Source organism: Lithobates pipiens, unplaced genomic scaffold (genome assembly GCF_037356315.1).
Source record: "Lithobates pipiens isolate NorthernLeopardFrog02 unplaced genomic scaffold, aLitPip1_a1.2 Scaffold_22, whole genome shotgun sequence".
NCBI classification, from domain to species: Eukaryota; Metazoa; Chordata; class Amphibia; order Anura; family Ranidae; genus Lithobates; species Lithobates pipiens.
Window position 1 is genome coordinate 46430912 of NW_027507784.1, and position 27382 is coordinate 46458293.

Consider the following 27382-nt stretch of genomic DNA (forward strand, 5'->3'; position numbering starts at 1 on the left):
TTTATCTCCAATGCAATACCCCCAACGCATACGTACCTGCACAAATGTCTTTATCTTAAATTGGGTGCTAAAATGACCAACAGCTGGAACCGACTGCAATCATGAGAAGGAAGTGTCACCAGCACAGCAGGATCCCCAAAATTAGATCCAAAATTTTGATTACATAGTATCAAAAAAATAAATAGAAGCAATGTTTCGGAGCCACGCAGGACCCCCTCATCTGGCATGTGACGACATACATATCTGGGTCATATGCCTGATGAAGGGGTCCTGCCTGGCTCCGAAACGTCGCTTCAGTTTATTTTTTTTATACTATGTGATTCAAATTTTGGACCCAATTTTGGAGATCCTGGTGTGCAAGTGACACTTTCTATTCCTGATTGCTATTTTTTTATGTCGCACGGTATTTGTGCAGAGGTTTTTCAAATACAATATTTTTTGAAAAAATAAAAATTTGAATTTTCATGCAAAAAAAGAACATAACACAATTTTTTTTCTAAACTGTAAAAGACAATGTTACGCCGAGTAAAAAGATAGCAAACACGTCACCCTTTAAATTTGCGCATGTCAGTGCAATGATGACTACATTTTAATATCCATAGGTGACGCTTTAAAAGCCTTTACAGGTTACCATTTTAGATTTACAGAGGAGGTCTGGTGCTAGAATTACTGCTCATGATCTGACCTTCCCTTTGATACCTCACATGTGTGGGGCAGTTGATGTTTGCGTGTGTGCATGAGCACGGGGGGATGAGGGTAGTTTACATTTATTTTTATTTTTTTAATATTAGTTTATTTTTTATTTTTACATTGCTTTTATTTTTTATCAGTTTTATTGCTGTCACAAGGAATCTAAACATCTTTGTGGCAGTAATAGGCATGTGACAGGTACTCGAGATCTGGGGTCTATAAGACCCCCAAATCCCTCCTCTGCCCAAAAGGATTTAAAACACCAGGATCTGTGTTTTTGAATTAAAAAAAAATGTAAATGGCGCTGTTGACATCCAGGTAAACCAGAAGTGATGTCAGGTCATCGCTTCTGGGTTACCATAGCCAAGAGATGCTCAAAGATGTCCTGGTGAGACGGGAGAGCCAAAGAAAGCCGCGGAAGTAGTCATTGTTCTGGAATGTATGTTCCTTGCTAAAGAGAATTTCGAGTTTATAGCGTGAGTGTATGCACTCACCAGCATTACTACTTCCACCATTCTGAGCGATTACCAGAGGGACCAACTGATATCTAAATAATCTCTCTGAGCGATCTGCTGAGTGTGAAAACAAATCATAATCCTTAAAGAACAATATACATTTTCCTAATGCAACCTTTGTAAAATATATTTTCTTCATCATACATCACGGGACACAGGAGCTTCATTACATAGTGGGTTATATAGGCACCTCTGGTGATTGGACACTGGTTGACCCTAATTAAAGAGGATTCCTCCCCTATATAACCCCTCCCATCTGGGAGGCACCTCAGTTTTTTCGCCAGTGTCTGGTTGATGGTCACGTAAAACTTTAGCTCTATGCAGGTCCCTGCAAGGGCCGAAGGGCTACAACAAACCGGATCCATACCTCGGGCCGATATTTGACTCCCATGATGGTATGGTACCCGGGCCTCGTCTGCCGAAGAAACGAGGTTCTGCCTGTAAGTCCTCTCCATTGGAAGACTGGGCTCTGGGAAAACCAGACTTGGGGTACTGTTTACTCAGAGCGCCCGTAAGTTTCTGGCAGAGCTTTCTACATGGCCCAGGTGGGAGGATCTTTTCGTAAGAGCCCCAGATATACCTGAAGGTTGGCTAACAATACCCGCCGTGATGGGTGAAGGCTGGAATTGGTCTGATATCAGCAATTCCTGCGGCGGGGACAGGTAAGGGAAGTCATCCTATATATTTAAATATATGAATGGATTTCTTCATTGTGAGTAGTTGTATGTCTTACCTGGTTTCCACCACTAGAGGGAGTAAGAGCAGCCTGATGCATACTTACATGCCTTCCAATACAAACACGCTCAGTGAATGCCTGGTTCTCCAGCTACTCACGTCTCCTTTACAGTTCCTGCCACAGTTAAAGGTAAAAAGGGGTCCCACGCAGGTCAGGGGTCCCACGTTTCTCCCTTTGGGTTCTCCTTCCCCCCCCCCCCCCCCGGATTCCGCGGTCCTCGTGCACGCGCGCCGGGCGCGCTCCCGGCCTAATGGAGGAGGGGGGGTGTGGTTGCGAGCCGTGCACGTTAGTGTGCACGGCGCTGTACTGCGCAGGCGCCAGGCGGCAGTTTTAAAAAGCCCAGAGCGTCAGGGGACTGTAACTGGAGACACAGGAGCTGTGGGCTGTAAGCATCCATGGGGATTGGATCCAGGCAAACCTTAAGACACCTACTCAGCATCAGGTTGTGCAGTTTAAGCATATATTGATTTATTGTGAGACTTTAAGCGCAACAGTGATCGCATTTGTACTAGTACCTCTGCTTTGTAGCTTAGTACTATGTCTCCTCGTAAGAGGGTCTCAGGGGGAGGTAATAAGAGCACTGGCAAGTCACTGGCAAGTCACCGCCTAGGTCCAGGGGTTCCAAAAGTGCCTGTAAATTACCATCCCCCTCTGCAAGACTGGAGCCTGCCTCTCAAGACGAGTCGGTGCCCCTTTCAGGCTTTGCAGCCTCTCCTAATGTCGCAGCCCCGGTCTATGTCACTGAGGACTCCCTTAGGGCTACATTGGAGGGTTTTGAAGGGAGGATCATGAATTTTATTTCTGCTTCCCTAAAAGATAGCAGGGAAAGGGGTAGATCCCCTCCCTCTGCTGAAATCCCTCTCTCAGATAGTTGTTCTGAAAATGAGGAGGGATCCCTATCTTTGGATAGGGATCATGAGCAGTCGGATGAGTCAGAGGAAGAGGAGATAGTCCCCTCCTCCCAGGCACTGAGAAAGCAGGTGCAGTATTATGCTGAATTGGTGCGTACCACGTTCAGAATGCCTGCTGCTGAAGTCGCTACATCCTCTGTCTCTTCCCTGGGAGTCAGGAAAGCCCCACAGACTGCTTGTTCCTTCCCAATTCATCCTTTAATGGATAAATTTATGTATGAGGATTGGGGACATCCCGATAAACTGTTTACTCCTCCTAAATGGTTTTCTATGCATTATCCTGTGGAGGAAAGTTTCGCCAAGAAGTGGGGGGTCCCATCTGTCGATGCGGCTGTTTCTTGTGTGAATAAAAACCTAACTTGTCCTTTGGATAATGCGCAGGTATTTAAGGATCCAGCTGACAAAAGGCTGGAAACCTTATTAAAAGCCTCCTTTTCCATGGCCGGCGCTGTGGTGCAACCTACAGTCGCAGCCGTGGGTTTGTGTCAGTTCCTCAAGGAACAGGTTAAACAGATGTTTGGACTCCTTCCCAGTGAGGAAGTAGAGAATTATGCAGAGATGCCTCACATCTTGTGTTTCATAATTGATGCGATTTTGGATTCTGTCCAACAAGCATCGCGCTTGTCCCTCATGTTGGTTAACATGCGAAGGACCCTATGGCTAAAAAATTGGGCTGCTGAGATGTCATGCAAAAAGCATTTGACTGGGTTCCCGTTTAAAGGGGAGCGTTTGTTTGGAGAAGAATTAGATAAATTCGTCCAAAATATTTCAGGTAAGTCTACTCTCCTTCCAGTCAAAAAGAGCAAACGTCCTTCATTTAGGCGTGCTCTCTCTCCCGAAGCATCAAGCTCTAAACAGTGGCGACGGCCTTCCCAGCCCTCCTCTGCTAGAAAGCCTCAGGGCCAAGCCCAGGGACAGAAAAAGACTTGGGGGCGAAAGCCAAGCAGACCCCCAAGACCTCCTTGTGAAGGGGCGCCCCCGCTCGGCAGAGTGGGGGGAAGGCTCCTGCAGTTTGCAGGCGCCTGGCGGGAAGAGATTCAGGACAAGTGGGTGATCTCTTCAGTATCTCTGGGCTACAGGCTAGAGTTTCAGGAGATTCCACCTTCTCGTTTTCTAAGGTCAAGGATCCCCAAGGATCCAGTAAAGCAGAAACCGCTATTTCTGGCCTTAGATCAGTTACTATCCCAGGGTGTGATAGTAGAAGTGAGCCCGAAAGATCAGGGTTCAGGTTTTTATTCAAATCTCTTCACCGTTCCAAAGCCAAACGGAAGTGTCAGACCTATCCTGGATCTGAGAGACCTAAACCGGTTTTTACACATCCAGACCTTCCGGATGCAGTCAATGCGCACTGTGGTCTCCTCCCTGCAAGGGGGAGAATTCATGGCATCAATAGATATCAAGGATGCATATCTCCATGTGCCAATATTTCCCGCACACCAGAAGTTTCTAAGGTTCGCGGTAGAGCGGCGCCATTTTCAATTTGTGGCCTTGCCGTTCGGGCTGGCTACGGCCCCTCGAGTCTTCACGAAGATTCTGGACCCTCTCTTAGCAATCTTAAGAGTTCAGGGCATAGCCGTCATGGCTTACCTAGACGACTTGCTTCTCGTAGAGAGAACTGCAGCGTGCCTAAGTCGCAGCGTCACCAGGACGCTAGAACATCTAGAGCGCCTAGGTTGGATTATAAACCTAGAAAAGTCGTCCTTGCAACCGACCACCAGGTTGGATTACCTGGGTTTGATTATCGACACCGCTCAGGGCAGGGTGTTTCTTCCAAGGCCAAAGGCCTTGGCCATTGGAGATCTGGTGCGCCTGATTCTGGGCAGAAGATCTTCCTCCATTCGGTTATGTATCAGACTATTGGGAAAGATGGTCGCCTCATTCGAGGCCGTCCCATTCGCCCAGTTCCACTCAAGGCCTCTGCAAAGATGCATCCTTGCAGTTTGGAACAGGAAGGCCCAATCCCTGGATCTTCCTATGCGTTTATCCCCCGGGACACGCAAAAGTCTTGTCTGGTGGTTACAAACCAGGAATTTGCTGAAAGGCAAAACTTTTCTTCCTCTCTCATGGAAGATTGTCACAACGGATGCCAGCCTGACAGGCTGGGGAGCCGTATTGGAGGGAACGTGCTCGCAGGGGAAATGGTCTGCGACCGAAAGTCTGCTGCCCATAAATATCTTGGAGATTCGGGCAGTTTACATGGCACTCATAGAGTGGTCTTACAGACTGCGAGGTTCCCCGGTTCGGATTCAGTCCGACAATGCCACCGCAGTGGCTTACATCAATCATCAGGGCGGTACCAGAAGTCTGGTGGCCCAAAAGGAGGTGAATCGCATACTTGTCTGGGCAGAAGAGCATGTTCCGTGTCTTTCTGCAGTCTTCATCCCAGGAGTGGAGAATTGGCAGGCAGATTTTCTCAGCCGCCAGCAGTTATGCCCAGGAGAGTGGGCTCTGCACCCCGACGTGTTTCGGAACATATGTCACAAGTGGGGCACTCCAGACGTGGATCTGTTTGCGTCCAGATTCAACAGGAAACTGGACAAGTTTGTGTCAAGGACAAGAGATGCGCTTGCCCAGGGGTCAGATGCTCTGACGGTTCCCTGGGATCAGTACAATCTGATCTATGCCTTTCCCCCGAGCCCGCTGCTATCGCAGTTCCTGGGAAGGGTCAAGAGGGAGTCGAAGTCGGTCCTTTTGGTGGCCTCAGCTTGGCCCAGGCGACCATGGTTTGCAGAAATCATGAAGTTGGCAGTGGGCAGGCCATGGACCCTCCCTCTCCGGCCAGATCTACTCTCACAGGGTCCAATCTACCATCCTGCTTTACGCAGTCTGAATTTGATGGTCTGGCTGCTGAGACCCACATTCTGAGAGACCGTGGCCTTTCGGGGCCAGTCCTTTCTACTCTGGTCAATGCCAGAAAGCCGGCCTCCAGGCGTATCTATTACAAGATCTGGAGGACATATGTTTCCTGGTGTGAACTCAGGAGATGGCATCCTAGAAAGTATGTCATTAACAGAATCTTGGCCTTTCTCCAGTCAGGCCTAGAAATGAATTTGGCCATAAGCACCATCAAGGTGCAGATTTCGGCTCTGTCGGTATTTTTTCAAAAACCTCTTGCATCACACTCCCTAGTACGGGCTTTTATCCAGGGGGCTATGCGGATAAAACCGCCAGTTAAACCTCCGGTATGCCCATGGGATCTGAATTTGGTTCTCTCGGCCTTACAGGGCCAACCATTTGAACCTTTGCATCTGGCTTCTTTAGTTCTCTTGACTAGAAAGCTGGTCTTCTTAGTAGCCATATCCACGGCTAGAAGAGTATCAGAATTGGCAGCTCTTTCCAGTAAAGAGCCGTATTTAATTATCCACAAGGACCGGGTGGTTATGCGTCCCAACGGGTCCTTTCTACCTAAGGTGGTTTCGGGTTTCCTTCTGAATCAGGATATAATCCTACCATCCTTTTTTCCAAATCCTCAGTCCATAGAGGAAGAATCTTTACACACTTTAGATGTGGTTAGAGCAATCAGTCTTTATCTTCAAGCAACTGCTCAGATAAGGAAAACTGACTGTTTATTTATTCTGCCGGAAGGCCCTAGAAGGGGTCAGGCAGCGTCAAAGTCCACTCTCTTAAGGTGGATCAGACAAGTTATTTCTCAGGCCTGTAGCTTAAAGGGGAAGATTCCTCCTTTTCAGGTGAAAGCGCACTCTACTAGGGCTGTCAGTGCCTCTTGGGCAGTGCATCACCAGGCCTCCTTGGCTCAGATCTGTAAGGCTGCGACTTGGTCATCAGTCCACACATTCACCAGATTCTATCAGGTGGATGTCAGAGGGCAAGAGGATATTGCCTTCGGGCGCAGTGTACTGCAGGCTGCAGTTTAGGTCCTCGGGTCCCTGGCGGTCTATATTTATGTTCTGTGTCTCCCTCCCCTCAACCTGAGCATTGCTTTGGGACATCCCACTATGTAATGAAGCTCCTGTGTCCCGTGATGTATGATCAAGAAAATGGGATTTTTATATACAGCTTACCTGTAAAATCCTTTTCTTGAGAGTACATCACGGGACACAGGGCTCCCGCCCCTCTTGGGTTTTACGTGGTTTCTTATTGCTTTGCTACAAAACTGAGGTGCCTCCCAGATGGGAGGGGTTATATAAGGGAGGAATTCTCTTTAATTAGGGTCAACCAGTGTCCAATCACCAGAGGTGCCTATATAACCCACTATGTAATGAAGCTCCTGTGTCCCGTGATGTACTCTCAAGAAAAGGATTTTACAGGTAAGCTGTATATAAAAATCCCATTATAATGTGCTTGTATCCAATTTTAATATCTTCCTTGTTTGGATTGATTATTTTGGATTACTCCTTAGATCTTCCTTGGCATCCACACATTGAAGAGCTAAATTTGTCTGACTTAAAACTCAACACCGAGTCTAAAATACAAGTAAAAATCTCTGGATATTTCCCTGAGGATCTGACTGTGGAATGGAATAAGAAGGAGATGGGGACAGACAGATTTGTTGCTGTTGATAATAAATACAAGACTGAAATCACTGGACACCAGAGACAGTCAGATAACACAAACAGCTGTACAGCCAGTCTGCTGTTCACCCCGACACTGCCAGAAGATCAGAGGTCAGAGTTCATCTGCAGAGTGCAGCATCCAAGTCTGGAGCAGGACATACAGAGAAGAATAGGACCCCTACAAATTACAGGTAAGTTCTCCACACTGACAACCAACAGTTTAGGATATTATAATCGCGGAAGAGAAAAGTTCACACAGAATTCAGAAAGCATTTCCAGTGACAAGAGAATTGATTCCAATGCCGCGTACACACGATCAGACTTTGCAGCGGACCAGAGTCCGTCGTACAATTCAATCGCATGTGAGTTCCAGCGGACTTTTTCTTCCCAAAAGTCCGGCGGACCTATAAATAAGATTGGCTTCAAATTTCTCCGCCGGACTCGGCTTTTAGTGGACAATCCGTTTGTCTGTGTGCTAGTCCGACAGACTAAAACCAACGCTAGAGCAGCTATTGGCTACTGGCTATGAACTTCCTTATTCTACGTCATCACGTTCGAATCCGTTGGACTTATGGAGTGATCGTGTGCGGCCAAGTCCATTCGTTTGAATGTCCGGCAGACCTCAGCTGCATTGTCCGTTGGACCAAGTCTGTTGAAAAGTCTGGTCGTTTGTACGCGGCATTAGCCTGCAGCTATAACCTTTTCAGTGAATTAGCTACCTGAATCTTGGGAATTGTCCAGAACTGAAACAATGTATGTTTGATTACACAAAATACATTTGAACTAAAAACTTAAATTGATATATGGCAATTTTTACATAGCTCCATTGGTCCAGTTTGGACCAAGGTAAGTATGTGCAGTATACTATACCATAGCTGTGGGGTCCCCATGAAAGCTGGAAATCACTGTAGTAGGCATTTGTGACATCACCTTCCCACCTCTCAAGCTTGTCCAATCAGGGAACACTTTATAATTGTTTTTAGAAAAAGATGCTTGAATGATGTCAGTGCTGAGCAAGTGACCTCCTATGTGCAAAATGCAGCTGTAGTAGTAACAGTGTCTACCACAGTGATTTCCAGCTTCCACTGGGATCCCACAGGTATGGCACAAACATACCAACATTGCTCCAAATTGCCACACCTTGAATTCCAATTCTAAGAATATTTAAAGCCAAACCTTTTCCCTTTTAGTTCTGGGTAGGAAATGGTTAAAGTCCTTGTCAGGTTTTTTTGCTGTACCATTAGGAAGATTTTCCTTGACTTACTCTTCTAGAGACTCCACTGGAAGTGACAGGAGACCCCCCCCCCCCCCCCCCCCAAAATGAAGGCAAATCCCCTCTTAAAGTGATTGTAAAGGTTTTTTTTTTTTAAATAACAAACATGCCATACTTACCTCCTCTGTGCAATTGAATAGATTGGCCCCGATCCTCCTTTTCTAGGGTCCCCCCGTGGTGCTCCTGCCTCCTCCTCTTCTCGAGCGCCCCCACGAAGAGCTGCTTTTCATGGGGGCACTCGTGCTCCCAAGTCTATTGACACAGACAGCAGGACTCGGTCCTGCCGCCGGCTCCTGTGTCATTGTATTTGATTGACAGCAGCAGGAGCCATTGGCTCCTGCTGCTATCAATCTATCCATTGAGGATCCGAGTCATTGGTTGGAGCTGCTGTGCCCATCCCCGTCGCTGGAATGCTTGATTCAGGTGAGATAATGGGGGGTTCTGGGAGGGGGCTGCGGCACAAAAGGTTTTTCACCTTAATGCATCAAGCTGAAAAACCCTGAGGGTTTATAACCACTTTAAGCTCCCCACACACATATGATTTAGAACTTCCCACAACTATGTAGTGAAATTGCCTGTCTAACTGGATACCAATTAATTAGCTACATTAGGTAGGTTCTCTTATAATATCGTTTTGGAAAATCTAAAGTTGATTGTACAAAGATTGTATGGCCAGCTTGTAACGTGTATGGTGACCCTTATGCTGCATGCACATGGTCGGATTTTCCAATGGGAAATGTTGGATGTGAGCTTGTTGGCTGAAAGTCCATGTGTATGCTCCCGAATATTTGTTGTTGGGCTTTCCACCAACAAATGTTGGCTAGCAGTTTCTCAAATTTTCCGCCAACTAAACTTTTGCCAGAATTTCCAATCGTGTGTACACAAGTCCATCACACAAAGTTCACGCATGCTTGGAATCAAGCTGAAGGAGCTGCACTGGCTATTGTACTACCCTTTTCTCGGCTCGTCGTACATCTTCTAGGTCACTGCGTTCCCACATTAGTATTTGTTGGCCAACATTTGTGTGACAAGACAAGTTGGAACCAAGAACCTTCGAACAAAAATCCATGGTTTTGTCGGAAAGTCTGATTTGTGTGTATGCGGCATAAAAGACAGCTGTCACCAGAACTAGTGTCTCCATTAGAAGACTTTACCTCTATCTGTTCAGTGAGAACTATACAATGTTGGGTTTCCCATTACTTCTTGTACCACAGACAATGGTCTCCGGGTCAAACAGCGAAAGAGACAACTACAAAAAATCAAATGCCTGAGGTTCTAACCCTTCACTGGCTTATCCAAAACTAAAAGAAAAAAACATTGAGTTTGGGCTTCAGACACACTGCAGTTGTCTATGTGATCCTGTAAACTGGTAATCTTTCTTGTATTTATGTCTAGTGGCTCCGCAGATGATAGAGCCGGTGAGATTCTCCCTCAGTGATTCCGGAGAGGTGAGATGTTCGCTGACTCTGAAGAGATTCTACCCTCCGGACATAAAGATCAGATGGAGTGCAGGAGAATCACAAACCAAGCTAATGGATCACTCCCAACCAGCACAGTCTGCGGATGGTGAAACATTTGATGTTACCAGTGTGTGCACATTGCCCCGATCTCTCTGCTTTCCTGTCTATGTCACCTGGGAGCATCAATCAGTAAAAGAACCTCCGAGTATTATACTGAATCTATCAGGTAATAATTGAGTACAGCATTAGAGGGTATTTGTACAAAAGTACATTCTAGTTAATCATACACAGGAGATATAGTGATATTATATAATTGACTTCCATTGAAGGGACCCGGGGGGGGGGGGGGGGGGGGGGGACTTTCCAATAATCAGCAGCTGCAGCAAAACAGGTACTGATCAATGCATTCTGTCAGAATACAATATCCCAAAAGATGTTAAACATCAGAGATGTCATCTTTGTCAATGTCGGAAGACTTCAATATGCCAACACACATCATCTGTTTGTATCTCTGAATACAGTATGTTAGGACATGATCTCTCCTACACACCCTGTCAAGCTGTCCAAAGTTCCCAAATCACAAGGTTGTGCTCCTCAGTGATTCTGGCTCTGTCCAATGTGTGTAACAGACGGGGCTAATCCAACACACATTACAAGTGGGGATGTTCAGTTACAAGTACTCAGTGTATTTGTGTGTATTTGGAGGACTAAGGATCCAGCAAAACTAAAGTGATCACTTCAGGCTGCCCCTTTTGCAGATATAGCTATGTAAAACATTAAAAATAAATGCCTATACTGTCTTAAAATCCAGCAATAAACTGTCTTACCCTGCTCTGGACATGCTCGGTTGCTCTCTATTTTTTGGCACTGTCAAAAATGTAGAGGCTGATCTGCTGACAGCCTAAACCTTTACTGCTGCTCAGGGGCTCTGGGCTTCAGCAACATGTCAACCTCCAGCAACAAGAAACGGGAACAATGCTGGAGGCAATTTACAGCACACACTCATTTTGGTGGCATAATTATCCACTTCCAGACCCGTCCTTTTCTGACACTTTTTATTTACATGTAACAATCAGTATTTTTTGCTAGAATATGATTTATAACCCTGAATCATTATATGTATTTTTTTTAAAGCACAGGCCCTAGAGAATAAATTGGTGGGTTCTGAATTATTTTATGTTGCATGGTATTTGCGCAGCAGTTTTTCAAATGCAATATTTTTTGAAAAAAAAAATTGAATTTTAACTAAATGTATTTTCTATACTATAAAAGACAATGTTACACCAAGTAAATAGATAGCAAACATGTCACGCTTTAAAATTTTGTATGTCAGTGCAATGATGATGACTAATGCCCCGTACACACGAGAGGGATTAAGTCTGACAGACTTCCGACGGAGTTCTAGCGGAGTTCCGCCGGAGTTCTGGCGGACTTTTCGACCGAACGGACTTGACCACACACCATCACACCAAACTCCGACGGAGTCGAACGTGATGACGTACGACTGGATTTGACGTAGGAAGTTCATAGACAGTAGCCAATAGCTGCCCTAGCGTCGGTTTTAGTCCGTCGGAGTAGCACACACACGAGCAAATTTTTCGAAGGGGACCGGGTCCGGCGGAGTTCCGTCGGGAAAATTTGAAGCATGCTTCATTTCTAAAGTCCGTCAGACTTTTGCGAAGCTAAAGTCCGTTGCAGCCCACACACGAGCGGATAGTCCGCCGGACTCAGTCCGTCGGAGTTTGGATGTCGAAAAGTCCGCTCGTGTGTACGGGGCATAACACTGTAAATTTTAATATCCATAGATGAATTTTTAAAAGCCTTTACAGGTTACCATTTTAGATTTACAGAGGAGGTCTGGTGCTAGAATTACTGCTCATGATCTGACCTTCGCTGTGATACCTCACATGTGTGGGGCAGTTGATGTTTGCGTGTGTGCAGGATCTTTGTGCATGAGCACGGGGGGACGGGAGTAGTTTTTAATTTTTTTTTAACTTACAATTTATTTTTTATTTTTACGCTGTTGCTTTTATTTTTTATTTTATCAGTTTTATTGCTGTCACAAGGAATCTAAACGTCTTTGTGACAGTAATAGGCATGTGACAGGTACTCTGTATGGAGAGATCTGGGGTCTACAAGACCCCAAATCTCTCTTCTGCCCCAAATCCCTCCTCTGCCCTTAAAAGCATTCAAAACACCAGGATCAGTGTTTTCAAATAAAAATTTAAATGGTGCTATTGACATCCAGGTAAACCAGAAGGAATGTCAGGTCATCGCTTCTGGGTTACCATAGCTAAAGAGACCATCAAAGCCGATCCGTGGAGACGGGAGAGCCCGAGAAAGCCTTGGAAGACGGCGGAAGTGGTTTTTGTTCTAGAATGTATGTTTCTTGCTAAACAGTATTATCTTTGGTAATTTGTTATGGGTAAATTTCTGTATTAAGGATTAAAAATGTATAGCGGTATGCACTCACCAGCATTACTACTTCCACCGTTCTGAGCGATTACCAGAGGGACCAACTGATATCTAAATAATCTCTCTGAGCGCTCTGCTGAGTGTGAAAAAGTTCATAATCCTTAAAGAACAATATACATTTTCATAATGCAACCTTTGTAAAAATACATTATAAGGTGCTTTTATCCAATTTTAATATCTTCCTTGTTTGGATTGATTATTTTGGATTACTCCTTAGATCTTCCTTGGCATCCACACATTGAAGAGCTAAATTTGTCTGACTTAAAACTCAACACCGAGTCTAAAATACAAGTAAAAATCTCTGGATATTTCCCTGAGGATCTGACTGTGGAATGGTATAAGAAGAAGATGAGGACAGACGGATTTGTTGCTGTTGATATCAATAAATACAAGACTGAAATCACTGGACACCAGAGACAATCAGATAACACAAACAGCTGTACAGCCAGTCTGCTGTTCACCCCGACACTGCCAGAAGACCAGGGGTCAGAGTTCATCTGCATAGTAAAGCATCCCATTCTGAAGCAACCCATACAGAGAAGAATAGGACCAATACAAATTATGGGTAAGTTCTTCTCCACACTGATAACCAAGAGCTCTTAGGCCGCGTACACACGGGCGGACTGTTCGCCCAACCTTGTCCGCTGAACAGTGTTTGGGCGGACAGTCCGCTCGTGTGTGGGCTTTCAGCGGACAGTTTCAGCGGACAGTTGGACGGACAAAGTCTTTCGGAAATTCCGAAAAACTGTCCGCTGAAACTGTGTTTGAGCGAACAGTCCGCCCGTGTGTGGGCCTGTCCGCTGTACTTTCGAAATGAGCGGACTGTTCCCGCTCGGAAAGTCCGCCCATTTCGAGCGCGTGTACAGGTAGACGGGGCCCGCGAAGGAGACGTCGCGGGCTCCGCCGCCTGGAATGGGCTTAAAGGGGAACCCCAACGCCGAAAAAAATCGGCGTGGGGGTTCCCCCAAAGTCCACACCAGACCCTTGTCCGAGCACGCTACCCGGCCGGCCAGGAAAGGGGGCGAGCGAGCGCGCCCCCCCTCCTGAGCCGTACCAGGCCGCGTGCCCTCAACATGGGGGGGGTGCCTTGGGGAAGGGGGGGCCGCGCGGCCCCCCCACCCCAAAGCACCTTGTCCCCATGTTGATGAGGACAAGGGCCTCTTCCCGACAACCCTGGCCGTTGGTTGTCGGGGTCTGCGGGCGGGGGGCTTATCGGAATCCGGGAGCCCCCTTTAAGAAGGGGGCCCCCGGATACCGGCCCCCCACCCTATGTGAATGAGTATGGGGTACAATGTACCCCTACCCATTCACCTGTGAAATAAAGTACAAAAAAAAAACACAACACAGGGGAAAAAATATTTTATTGCACAGCTCCGGGGGTCTTCCGTCTTCGGGGGTCTTCTCGCCGGACTCCTCCGCTATCTTTGTGTAGCTCTTTTACTAGCGGAGGAGTCCGGCTTTCTTCCTCCCCGCCGCCGGCCTCTTCTCCCGACTTCGGGGGTCTTGTCCCCCTCTTCGGTTCTTCTGCCGGGCCACCGCGCCTTCTTGTAGCTCTTTTGCAGGCGGTGGCCCGGTCTTCTGTCGCCGCCTTCGGTTCTTCTGCCGGGCCACCGCGCCTTCTTGTAGCTCTTTTACAGGCGGTGGCCCGGTCTTCTGTCGCCGCTGTCGCCGCCGACTTCCGTTCGTGTTCTTCTTCTTGTTCTTCTTGTTCTTCTCCAGGAGATGTTGACACGTCGCTCCCTCCGGCCGGAATGCCAGAGCCGCGCTGTGCGGTCACTTATATAGTGACAATGGGGCGGGGTCACATGGTATATGTCACATGGGTTGGTCACATGGGTTGATGTCACATGGGGACTATGACATCGTAAGGGGGCGGGGTCACCATGTGACCAACCCATGTGACATATATGTATATATATATACAGTCCGTTCATTTCAAAAGTTGAGCCAACTGTTTGGCAAACAGTTCGCTGAAACAGTCCGCTCGTGTGTGGGCAAGTCCGCTCATGCAAATTTTGAGCGGACTGTTTGCCGAAACTGTTTGCCGAACAAGGTTGGGCGAACAGTCCGCGCGTGTGTACGCGGCCTTACAATATTATAATGGTGGTAGAGAAAAATTCACACAGAATTCAGAAAGCATTTCCAGTGACACCATAATTGGTTCTTAGCCTGATGCTGTAATCTTTTAAGTGAATTGGCTATCTGAATCCTGGGAATTGTCCAAAACTGTCACAATATATGTTTGATTACACATACAATACATTTGGACTGTAATCTGGAAATCACTGTAGTAGGCTCTGCTTCCACACTGATCTCCATTAGCTTTTGGGTCTCATGGCGGCTTCCCTGCTGCTTACTGAACATAGAAGGTCATTAGCTTGGCATGTGAGCCATTCAGAAAACACTGCATTTTCTCAATGGATGTACAGTGTTCTCTGATTGGAAAAGGTGGAGTTTGTGACATCACCTCCCTACCTCTCTACCTTGTCCAATCAGGGAATGCTTTGCATTATTTCAGAAATTTATGCTTGAATGAGGACAGCGCTGAGCAAGCGACAATGCAGCTGTAGTAACAGTGTCTACCACAGTGATTTCCAGCTTCCACGGGGATCCCACAAGTATGGCACAAACATACCTACATTGCTCAAAATTGCCACACCTTGAATTCTAATTCTAAGAATATTTAAAGCCAAAACTAGTTCTGGGTGGGGAAAGGATTTTTTTGCTGTTCCATTAGGAAGATTTTCCTTGACTTACTCTTCCAGAAACTCAACTAGAAGTGACAGGAAATCCCCTCTTAAAGTCATTGTAAAGGTTTTTGTTTTTTTAATAACAAACATGTCATACTTACCTCATCTGTGCAAGGGTTTTGCACAGAGTGGCCCGATCCTCCTCTTCTGGGGACCCCCAGTGGCGTTCCTGCCTCCTCCTCTTCTCGAGTGCCCCCACGGAGAGCCACTATGCGTGGGGGCACTCGTGCGGGAGCGCTCCCAAGTCCTGCTCCAGTGTCATTGTATTTGATTGACAGCAGCGGAAGCCAATGGCTCCCCATGCTATCAATCTATCCAATGAGGATCCGAGTCAGCTTACTTCCTGTATCACAGACACCAGGACAAACAGAGAAAGAGACAACTACAAAGAATCAAATGCCGGAGGTTCTAACCCTTGATTGGCTTATCCAAAACTAAAAGAAAAAATAAATAAATGCGTTTGGGCTTCAGACACTATTATATTACACACTGCAGTTGTCTATGTGATCCTGTAAACTGGTAATCTTTCTTGTATTTATGTCTAGTGGCTCCGCAGATGATAGAGCCGGTGAGATTCTCCCTCAGTGATTCCGGAGAGGTGAGATGTTCGCTGACTCTGAAGAGATTCTACCCTCCGGACATAAAGATTAGATGGAGCGCAGAAGAATCGCAAACCAAGCCAATGGATCACTCCCAACCAGCACAGTCTGCGGATGGTGAAACATTTGATGTTACCAGTGTGTGCACATTGCCCCGATCTCTCTGCTTTCCTGTCTATGTCACCTGGGAGCATCAATCAGTAAAAGAACCTCAGAGTATTATACTGAACTCATCAGGTAATAATTGAGTACACAATAAGATGTTGTTTGTACAAAAGTACATCCTAGTTAATAATATCCATTATTGGTGCCAGTGGGAGAAATGGTGCTCCATTGTTGATGTTAGCTAGATGGCAGAATAGTGTCTCACATTAGAGGAGGGATTAGTGCCCCAAAGGCCAGATAAAGGCAAGCAAAGGGCTGCATCCAGCCCCCGGGCTGTAGTTTGGAGACCCATGCCTTAACCACTTAAGGACCGCCGCATGTAAATGTACGTCGGCACAATGGCACCGACAGGCACAAGCACGTACATGTACGTGCTTGCCTTCCAGCTGGTGGGGGGTCCGATCGGACCCCCTCCCGCTGGCTGCGACGGTCCGTTTCGCTTCAGGAGCGATCCAGATTGAGGGGATGGCCGTTGGTTTCTGGCCATCCCCTCTTGATCGCTCCTGGCGAATGAGAAGCTTCCCCCGAATGTGTAGTGTAAACGCAGGCAGGGAGGAAGTGATGTCATTCTTCTCGGGGCACCAACACTACACTGACACATAGGTACACATAGGCACACAAATTACCCCCCATCACCCCCCCCCCCCCGATTCCCCCCCTCCCAGTCACAGTGTCACTGATTGCAGCGATCATTTATTTACTGATCACTACATTTAGTGTCAGTTGTGATAGTAAAAAGTGTCAGGGCAGTTAATGTTAGGTCCAGGGTAGCCCCCTACCCCCCCAATAAAGGTTTAACCCCCTGATTGCCCCTAGAGTTAACCCTTTCACCAGCGATCACCGTATAAGTGTCACTGGTGATGCTGGATAGCCAGTTAGTTATTTAGGTTCCCCGTCAGGTTTTTATATAACGTCCGGGACCCCCATATACTACCTAATAAAGGTTTTAACCCCCTGATTGCCCCCAGGTAACCCTTTCACCCCCTTTTGCCAGTGTCACTAAGCGATCGTTTTTCTGATCGCTGCATTAGTGTCACTGGTGCCGCTAGGTAGCTAGTTATTTTTTATGTTCAGCGCCAGGTTTTTATAGCGTTAGGTACCCTCATATACTACCTAATAAAGATTTTAACCCCCTGATTGCCCCTAGAGTTAACCCTTTCACCAGCGATCACCATATAAGTGTCACCCGGTGACGCTGGTTAGCCAGTTAGTTATTTAGGTTCCCCGTCAGGTTTTTATATAGCGTCAGGGACCCCCATATACTACCTAATAAAGATTTTAACCCCCTGATTGCCCCTAGTTAACCCTTTCACCAGTGATCACCGTATAAATGTTACGGGTGACTCTGGTTAGTTAGTTTGCTTTTTATAGCATCAGGGCACCCGCCATTTATTACCCAATAAAGGTTTAACCCCCTGATCACCCGGCGGGTGATATAAATTAAGTTTTAGGGTCAGTGTCAGCGTCGCCCCAGGCAGAGCTAGGTTAGTGCCAGTACCGCTAACACCCACGCGCAAAGCATACACCTCCCGTAGTGGTATAGAATCTGAACAGATCAATATCTGATCTGATCAGATCTATACTAGCGTCCCCAGCAGTTTAGGGTTCCAAAAAAATGCATTGTTAGCGGGATCAGCCCAGATACCTGCTAGCGCCTGTGTTTTGCCCCTCAGCCCAGCCCACCCAAGTGCAGTATCGATTGATCACTGTCACTTACAAAACACTAAACGCATAACTGCAGCGTTCGCAGAGTCAGGCCTGATCCCTGCGATCGCTAACAGTTTTTTTTTTGGTAGCGTTTTATATTTAAATCCTGAAGGCAGTGCTTGGTTTTCAGGGTCCTGTACGCAGCTAGGCTCCCAAAAAGTCCCCCACATGTGGTATCCCCGTACTCGGGAGAAGCAGCAGAATTCATTTTGGGGTGTAATTTCACTTATGCCCATAGCATGTGTGAGCAATATATCATTTAGTGACAACTTTGTGCAAAAAAAAATAATTGTAATATTGCTGCAACTTATGGCAAAATATTAAATATTTCATGGACTCAACATGCCTCTCAGTAAATAGCTTGGGGTGTCTACTTTCCAAAATGGGGTCATTTGGGGGGTTTTGTGCTATTTTGGCATTTTATGGCCTTCAAAGCTATGATAGGTAGTGAGGAGTGAAATCAAAAATTTGCACCCTTAAAAATCCTGAAGGCAGTGATTGGTTTTCGGGGTGCCGTACGCGGCTAGACTCCCAAAAAGTCCCACATATGTGGTATCCCCATACTCAGGAGAAGCAGCAGAATATATTTTGGGGTGCAATTCCACATATAACTATGGCATGTGTGAGCAATATATAATTTAGTGACAACTTTTTGTAAACTTTTTTTTTGTGTCGTTATTCAATCACTTGGGACAAAAAAAAATATTCAATGGGCTCAACATGCCCCTCAGCAACTTTCTTGGAGTGTCTACTTTCCAAAATGGGCTCATTGGGGGGGGGGGGGGGTTGTACTGCCCTGCCATTTTAGCACCTCAAGAAATGAGATAGGCATTTATAAATTAAAAGCTGTGTAAATTCCAGAAAATGTACTCTAGTTTGTAGACGCTATAACTTTTGCGCAAACCAATAAATATACGCTTATTGACATTTTTTTTACTAAAGACATGTGGCTGAATACATTTTGGCCTAAATGTATGACTAAAATTTAGTTTATTCGATTTTTCTTATAACAAAGAGTAGAAAATATCTTTTTTTTTAATTTTTCAGTCTTTTTCCTTTTATATCGTAAAAAATAAATATCGCAGAGGCAATCAAATACCATCAAAGGAAAGCTCTATTTGTGGGAAGAAAAGGACGCAAATTTTGTTTGGGTACAACATTGTATGACCGTGCAATTACCAGTTAAAGCAGTGCAGTGCGAATTTGTAAAAAGACCTCTGGTCCTTAGGCTGACAATTGGTCTGGGGCTAAGTGGTTAAAGCATGTTATATAGCACATTGCTTGGGCTATGTAATTTGTCCCTCTGTATCATATAAAATACCTGGCTGATCCTGCCTGGTTCTGCCCTCCCTGCTGTAAACTGACTATAGTTTATCATGGCTGCTGAGCCCTGACACCGTGGTCAGTTTATGTGCCTCCTCCAGCAGCAGCTCTCCTCTGTCTTTCTCTCCTCCCCCCCCCCACCTCCCTGCCTGTCAGCTGTGTCAGTGCCGATCTGCTCCCCGCCCCTTCCTGCTGCTAAAAAAATATAATATGATCTTACAATCGCCTCTGTTAAATAGGGACATGTGCCCCACTGCATGTTCTTTTTTTTTTTAAATGCTGATTTCTACCCTATTTTAGAGCACCTCCCGGTGCTCACGTGACAGCTCGCCTCCCTCCTCCCGGCTGTCATCAGCGGGAGTTATCGGCCCCTCCTGCTGTAGTTATCAGCCCAGGAGAGGAGAGAGTCGAGCAGTCACGTGAGCACTGGGAGGTGCTCTTAAAGTAGAAATCAGCATTTTTTTTATAAAACACAGTAGGGCACATGTTCTTAACAAAGGGGATTGTATGATTGTTAAAAAGTGAGTGTAGAGAAGTAAAATGTAAAGTAGTGTACAAGAAGCTCTACATACTCACTCACAGGGGCGTTTCTTAATGAATAGCAAAGTCTTTTTGTAATATGTGAATCAGTATAGTCTGTCTTCCTTCCAAGGCATTTCAAACGTACTTTCAGGAGTAGAAATTGAAGAATCCTTCGTTCATCCAATAGTTCGTTTATTATTCAGAAAGACAAGCAAAGACAAGATTGACATCTGGTAACATATGGCATGGTGATGGCTTCAGAAGGAGGAATAGGTTTTCTGATCTACATTCTCCAAAGTGTAGAATCCTTTCTCATCCCACCATTCCTGCTCTTCCCATAATCCTACCCCATTCTTATACTGTTTCAAGATGTTATGTCAGCAAATCCTAATAACTCCCACATTTGCATATATACCCAATATGGTTCAGTCTATAGATAAGTAGCATAACTCCACCCATTGTCCTGACTAGTAACTCAAAATATAAATACCTACTCAGCAAAACCACTCCTCTCTATATGATCTGCTGTAGTGTGACCTTCAGAAACCATCACTCACCACCAAACATATAACTTACATATATTTTCAGAAACCCTTATTACTTAAAATATTAATTACCGCAAAAACTTCTAACAATGATAGATTTAAAATCATTATAGGATCATTTTCATATTTAAATTATTCGAAAGGTACTTGACTACAAGTCCTTGTGTCTGATATAATATTTGGTTCACATGGACTAATAATTGTGATTCCCTCCAGATCTTCCTTGGCATCCACAGATTGAAGAACTAAACTCACCTGACCTCAAACTCAACACTGAGTCCAAAATACAAGCGAAAATCTCTGGATATTTCCCTGAGGATCTGACTGTGGAATGGTATAAGAAGATGGGGACGGACAGATTTGTTGCTGTTGATATCAATAAATACAAGAGTGAAATCAGTGGACACCAGAGACAATCAGATAACACATACAGCTGTACAGCCAGTCTGCTGTTCACCCCGACACTGCCAGAAGATCAGAGGTCAGAGTTCATCTGCAGAGTGCAGCATCCAAGTCTGGAGCAGCCCATAGAGAGAAGAATAGGACCCCTACAAATTACGGGTAAGTTCTCTACACTGACAACCCACAACTATTAGGATGTTACAGTATATTGATGGAAGAGACACGTTCACATAAAATTCAAAAAAGCATTTCCAGTGACAGTAAGAGAAAGTATCCTAATAATGTAGTCTGCAGCTGTTATTTTTGAGGTTAAATGGTAACGTGAATCCTGGAAATTGTCATGTCACCAATATAGGATGTTATATTATGGAATAGTAAACGTCACACAGAATTCAGACATTTCCAGTGACAACAGAAATGATCCTTAGCTTGCAGCTGTCATTTTTTTTAAACATATTACTGGCTACCTGAATGCTTGGAATATTCCGGAACATTTACAATCTATGTTTGATTCCACATAAATTTGAACTTATAGCATATTTTAAAAATTTCAGACAAATTGGGCTACTTTATAATGGTTACATGTTTTCACATAGCAAAGCAAATATTAAAAAATGGCAGTGAACCTTTTTTTGATGCTTTATTCTGGACCCTCTAGCACTGTAAAATCCTACTAATTATCTTTGTTTATGAGGGGTCTGGACAGCTGTGTTTGCTATAATTTAACCCTGTCTCTACTGTGCAGGCAGATCTTCATTATCAGACCTAAGTAGATATGAACACTGTCTGTCTTAATTAGGGTTACCAACACTCCACAACTTTTTTTACTGTCAAAAACATGAAACATTTACTGTATTGACACATTTTACTGATGTAGCACCCTGGTGTTTAGACAGAGTTGCTTTTAAATTTAGTTTAGTTAGGTAGTAGTTATCCTGGTTAATTGCAATATCAAAAAGATGCAGCGCTAATTAAAAACTCATAGATATATAAATGTGAATATATATATAAAAAAGAAAAGAAATACCAAAATGAAAAAATAAAAAAGTGACAAAAAAGAAAAGCTAAAGCAAGGAAAGAAAAAAGTCCATAGATCCTTAAAAGATGGTGTCCATAAGAATCAATTTGTAGAAAAATAATCGTGACAAAAGTCTTCAAATTGCCAAAATTAATATAAGACCTGGTCTTGTTTTTGGGGAAACACAATATACAGGATTTATATAGCGCCAACAATTGTGCAATGCTTTAGATATAACTTTAGCTTAGTGTTCACAAACCCTTAAATATACCCCCTGAGGTAAATAGCCTCAGGTGATACACAGAGATGAAACAAATCCTCCTATATGAGTTGTGTCTAACTGCAGCCCTCTTTCATTTTACATTGAATTTCTCAGCTGCAGAAGGCAGGAATCTGATGTCACACTGCACAGCATAGAGCAGAGTTGAGTGTAATCTGAGACCTGAGTGGAGGGAATGGACACACCCAATCTACACAGTCTCAAACATGCAAAGCTAAGGCTGTCAATCACCTGCTGTGTGCTGGGGGTCATCTTCCAGATTTGTCTGGTGTTGGCACAGACTGTCAGAAGTGACTCATGCATATAGCAAAGGAATGGGATTAAATATATAAATCATACTAGGTGCTTTGGATAGAGTACAGAATGCTTTGTCCATTATTAATTTCAGAGGTGTAAAAACAATTAAATACACACTGTGGTATTGTAATTGATAATAAAATTGAGTGTAATCTGATTTGTATTTATGTCTAGTGGCTCCACAGGAGATAGAACCTGTGAGATTCTCCCTCAGTAAATCAGGAGAGGTGAGATGTACTCTGACTCTGAAGAGATTCTACCCTTCTGATATTACCATCACTTGGCACACAGAACAACAAACTAAGCTAAAGTCTGATGGCAAACCAGCACAGTCTGCGGATGGTGAAACATTTGATGTTACAAGTGTGTGCACATTGCCCCGATCTCTCAGCTTTCCTGTCTATGTGACCTGGGAGCATCAATCAGTGAGAGAACCTCAGAGGACTGTACTAAGGAGATCAGGTAATACATGAATACAGCAGATTGTATAAATTGTTACTGATAACTTTCTAATAATGGAAACTGGGTTCACCTGAAATAGGTTTTCTACTATCCCTGTTCAGTTATATAATACCAGTTGATAACTTCACCAGAAAATGTGTTTGTATTAGAAATAATTTTACTTCTACATCACTATTCTTCTTGGGGACTCAAAGCACTTTATCTGCTGTTGGGGGAGCCATCTTGGGTGCCCTCTGTAGAATATCACATTAAGGTAAATTTTAGACAGGAGCCCATTACCCCACTTGCACATCTTTGTTGTGAGGGAGGAAACCTGGCCAGGACCTGAACCAAGGACTCCAATGCTTCCTGGCAGAAGTGCTAACCTTTGAACCATTGTGCTGCACTTCCATATTATTTTCAACATAGAGTGAAATGGACTTTAAAACTCCATGAAGATGGTGTTCCTGATGGGAACCGGGCTCAGAATTCAGGCTCTCATTGGCCCTCCAGAGTAATGAAGCAGCCTCCATTGGCCCCCATATACAGGCTCTCTCTTCGTATAAGTAGAAGCGATATACAGCAAAGATCCCACGACCTGCCTATTAGCGGAATTGTGGAAAAGATGTAAACTATACGAAGCTCCTCTCAGTGTCTAAACACAGCAGTGACAACACTAGTAATGAAACAAGAAGCCGGCACTGTCACTACACATCACTCTGTCAGCATTGCTGGTACATGGCATTGTGTCAGAACATGGAACACGTCACCTGTGCCATCTGTTATGTTATAGAATAAAGAAAATTTCAAAACACTTGTGTGTTTTTTTTTTGTTTTTTTTTTAAACGGTAACCATTTGTCTTTTGGCCTTCACAATAGACCAGATTGACTTCCTCTGTATGTGCCCAGCTGCAATAAACTAACACTGGATTCCACTTCTGAGCCTTCCAAATGATTTAATCTGCCTGTGAATCTACTCGAGTCAGCAAGTTGCCATATTCTAGATGGAAACTGAGTCTCGGGAGGGGTGTGTCTTTTGCATATAGTGAAATTTGAGACATAGCAAAATAATCAGCCTAAAAGGGGTTTGGAATACCCCCTCCCCCACCTTCTTACACATATAGGCAGCATTTAGTTTCTCATTCTGAGGGGTTATTAGGAGAAGCATCTACCCGACAAACAGATAATATCTCTGACAGCATACATTACTTGAAATGTACATAATTACACGTCTTTGTTTCTGTTATAATGTTTATTTTATTTGGACTAATAGTTTTGATTACCTTCCAGATCTTCCTTGGCATCCCCAGATTTCAGAACTAAATTCATCTGACCTAAAACTCAACACTGAGTCCAAAATACAAGTGAACATTTCTGGATATTTCCCTGAGGATCTGACTGTGGAATGGAATAAGAAGGAGATGAGGACAGACAGACTTGTTGCTGTTGATAACAATAAATACAAGAGTGAAATCAGTGAACACCAGAGACAATCAGATAACACATACAGCTGTACAGCCAGTCTGCTGTTCACCCCGACACTGCCAGAAGATCAGGGGTCAGAGTTCATCTGCACAGTGCAGCATCCAAGTCTGGAGCAGCCCATAGAGAGAAGAATAGGACCCCTACAAATTACGGGTAAGTTCTCTACACTGACAACCAACAACTATTAGGATGTTACAGTATATTGATGGAAGAGACACGTTCACATAAAATTAAAAAAAGCATTTCCAGTGACAGTAAGAGAAAGTATCCTAATAATGTAGTCTGCAGCTGTTCATTTTGAGGTTAAATGGTAACGTGATTCCTGGAAATTGTCATGTCACCAATATAGGATGTTATATTATGGAATAGTAAACGTCACACAGAATTCAGAAAACATTTCCAGTGACAACAGAAATGATCTTTAGCTTGCAGCTGTCATTTTTTTTAAAACATATTACTGGCTACCTGAATCCTTGGAATATTCCGGAACGTTTACAATCTATGTTTGATTCCACATAAATTTGAACTTAAAGCATATTTAAAAATTTTCAGACAGATTGGGATAGCACCTACTTTATAATGGTTACATGTTTTCACATAGCATAGCAAATATTTAAAAATGGCAGTGAACCTTTTTTTTGATGCTCTATTATGGACCCTCCAACACTGTAAAATCCTACTAATTATCTTTGTTTATGAGGGGTGTGGACAGCTGTTTTTGCTATAATTTAACCCTGTCTCTACTGTGCAGGCAGATCTTCATTATCAGATGTATGTAGATTTGAATATTGTCTGTCCTAATCAGGGTTACCAACATTCCACAACTTTTTTTTACTGTCAAAACATGAAACATTTAGGGCCGGTTCACACAGCGATGCGCGGTGAGGCGTCTCCGACTTGCCTCGCCGCGACCTGCACGGACCTCAGCGGCGACTTGCAGAGGACTTCTGTATAGAAGTCAATGCAAGTCGCCCCCGAAGTCGCCCCAAAGTAGTACAGGAACCTTTTTTCTGAGTCGGAGCGACTCGAGTCGCTCCTCTCAGAACGGTTCCATTGTACAGAATGGGGGCGACTTGCGGGAGCGAGGCGAGGCGAGCCGTGTCGCCTCGCCTCGCGTCGCAGTGTGAACCGGCCCTTACTGTACTGACAAAGCACATTTTTACTGATGTAGCACCCTGGTGTTTAGACAGGGTTGCTTTTAAATTTAGTTAAGTTACAGTGCCTTGCGAAAGTATTCGGCCCCCTTGAACTTTTCAACCTTTTGCCACATTTCAGGCTTCAAACATAAAGATATAAAATTTTAATTTTTTGTGAAGAATCACCAACAAGTGGAACACAATTGTGAAGTGGAAAGAAATCTATTGGATTTTTGAAACTTTTTTAGCAAATAAAAAACTGAAAAGTGATGCGTGCAAAATTATTCGGCCCCTTTACTTTCAGTGCAGCAAACTCACTCCAGAAGTTCAGCGAGGATCTCTGAATGATCCAATGTTGTCCTAAATGACTGATGGTGATAAATAGAATCCCCCTGTGTGTAATCAAGTCTCTGTATAAATGCACCTGCTCTGTGATAGTCTCAGGGTTCTGTTGAAAGCGCAGAGAGCATCATGAAGGCCCATGATCACTCTGGATGAACTGCAGAGAACTACAGCTGAGGAGGGAGAGTCTGTCCATAGGACAACAATCAGTCGTACACTGCACAAATCTGGCCTTTATGGAAGAGTGGCAAGAAGAAAGCCATTTCTCAATGATATCCATAAAAAGTCTCGTCTAAAGTTTGCCACAAGCCACCTGGGAGACACACCAAACATGTGGAAGAAGGTGCTCTGGTCAGATGAAACCAAAATCCAACTTTTTGCCCACAATGCAAAATGATATGTTTGGCGTAAAAGCAACACAGCTCATCACCCTCAACACACCATCCCCACTGTGAAACATGGTGGTGGCAGCATCATGTTTTGGGCCTGCTTTTCTTCAGCAGGGACAGGGAAGATGGTGAAAATTGAGGGGAAGATGGATGCAGCCAAATACAGGACCATTCTGGATGAAAACCTGTTGGAGTCTGCAAAAGACCTGAAACTGGGATGGAGATTTATCTTCCAACAAGACAATGATCCCAAACATACAGCAAAATCTACAAAGGAATGGTTCACAAATAAATGTATCCAGGTGTTAGAATGGCCAAGTCAAAGTCCAGACCTGAATCCAATCGAGAATCTGTGGAAAGAGCTGAAAACTGCTGTTCACAAACGCTCTCCATCCAACCTCACTGAGCTCGAGCTGTTTTGCAAGGAAGAATGGGCAAGAATTTCAGTCTCTCGATGTGCAAAACTGATAGAGACATACCCCAAGCGACTTGCAGCTGTAATCGCAGCAAAAGGTGGCTCTACAAAGTATTAATGCAAGGGGGCCGAATAATTTAGCACGCCCCACTTTTCATTTTTTTATTAGTTAAAAAAGTTTCAAAAATCCAATAGATTTCGTTCCACTTCACAATTGTGTCCCACTTGTTGGTGATTCTTCACAAAAAATTAAAATTGTATATCTTTATGTTTGAAGCCTGAAATGTGGCAAAAGGTTGAAAAGTTCAAGGGGGCCGAATACTTTCGCAAGGCACTGTAGGTATTAGTTATCCTGGTTAATAGCAATAGCAAAAATATGCAGCGCTAATTAAAAACTCATAAATATATAAATGTGAATATATATAATTAAAGAAAAGAAATACCAACATGAAGAAAGAAAAAAGTGACAAAAAAGAAAAGCTAAAGCAAGGTCCCATCAAAGAAAGAAGTCCATAGATCCTTAAAAGATGGTGTCCATAAGAATCAATTTGTAGAAAAATAATCGTGACAAAAGTCTTCAAAGCAAACAAAGTGTATCTAAATCACCACCCAAAGTCTATGAATTGCCTGCTTAACAAAAAGCGATGACCGCCGCAGCAGTCTTGCCCAGCCTAGAGAAGTAAGGTCTCCCTCAACCCTTATGGACAGTCTGGAACTCCTACTGTTTGCTTGGGGTACTCAGAGACATAAAACAAAAAAGGCTTCCATAGTGTAGTACGTTGATACATAAAATGTATTAAAAGATAAGATTACACTTATAGGAATGTAGTCCTCTATCAGCGGAACGAAGACCCGGTCTTGTTTTTGGGGAAAAACGATATACAGGATTTATATAGAGCAAACAGTTGCGCAATGCTTTACATATAACTTTAACTTAGTGTTCACAAACACTTAAATGTACCCCTTGAGGTGAATAGGCTCAGGTGATACAC

At 44.2% G+C, this 27382-nt stretch overlaps 1 protein-coding gene across 9 annotated transcripts in view; it reads left to right on the forward strand.

Moving 5' to 3' along the window:
- Nucleotides 1–27382, forward strand: part of LOC143923729 (uncharacterized) — a 179262-nt gene that overhangs the window by 136667 nt on the left and 15213 nt on the right. For 5 of the 9 annotated variants that reach the window (XM_077447542.1, XM_077447547.1, XM_077447548.1 and 2 more), the window contains 7 exons: nt 7213–7557; nt 10035–10325; nt 12792–13139; nt 15870–16160; nt 20402–20746; nt 22357–22644; nt 23914–24261. In XM_077447542.1, the coding sequence (XP_077303668.1) occupies nt 7213–7557; nt 10035–10325; nt 12792–13139; nt 15870–16160; nt 20402–20746; nt 22357–22644; nt 23914–24261 (2256 nt within the window). The remainder of the gene's footprint in view (nt 1–7212; nt 7558–10034; nt 10326–12791; nt 13140–15869; nt 16161–20401; nt 20747–22356; nt 22645–23913; nt 24262–27382) is intronic. The other 4 variants (XM_077447543.1, XM_077447546.1, XM_077447545.1 and 1 more) reach the window with 4 other exon arrangements.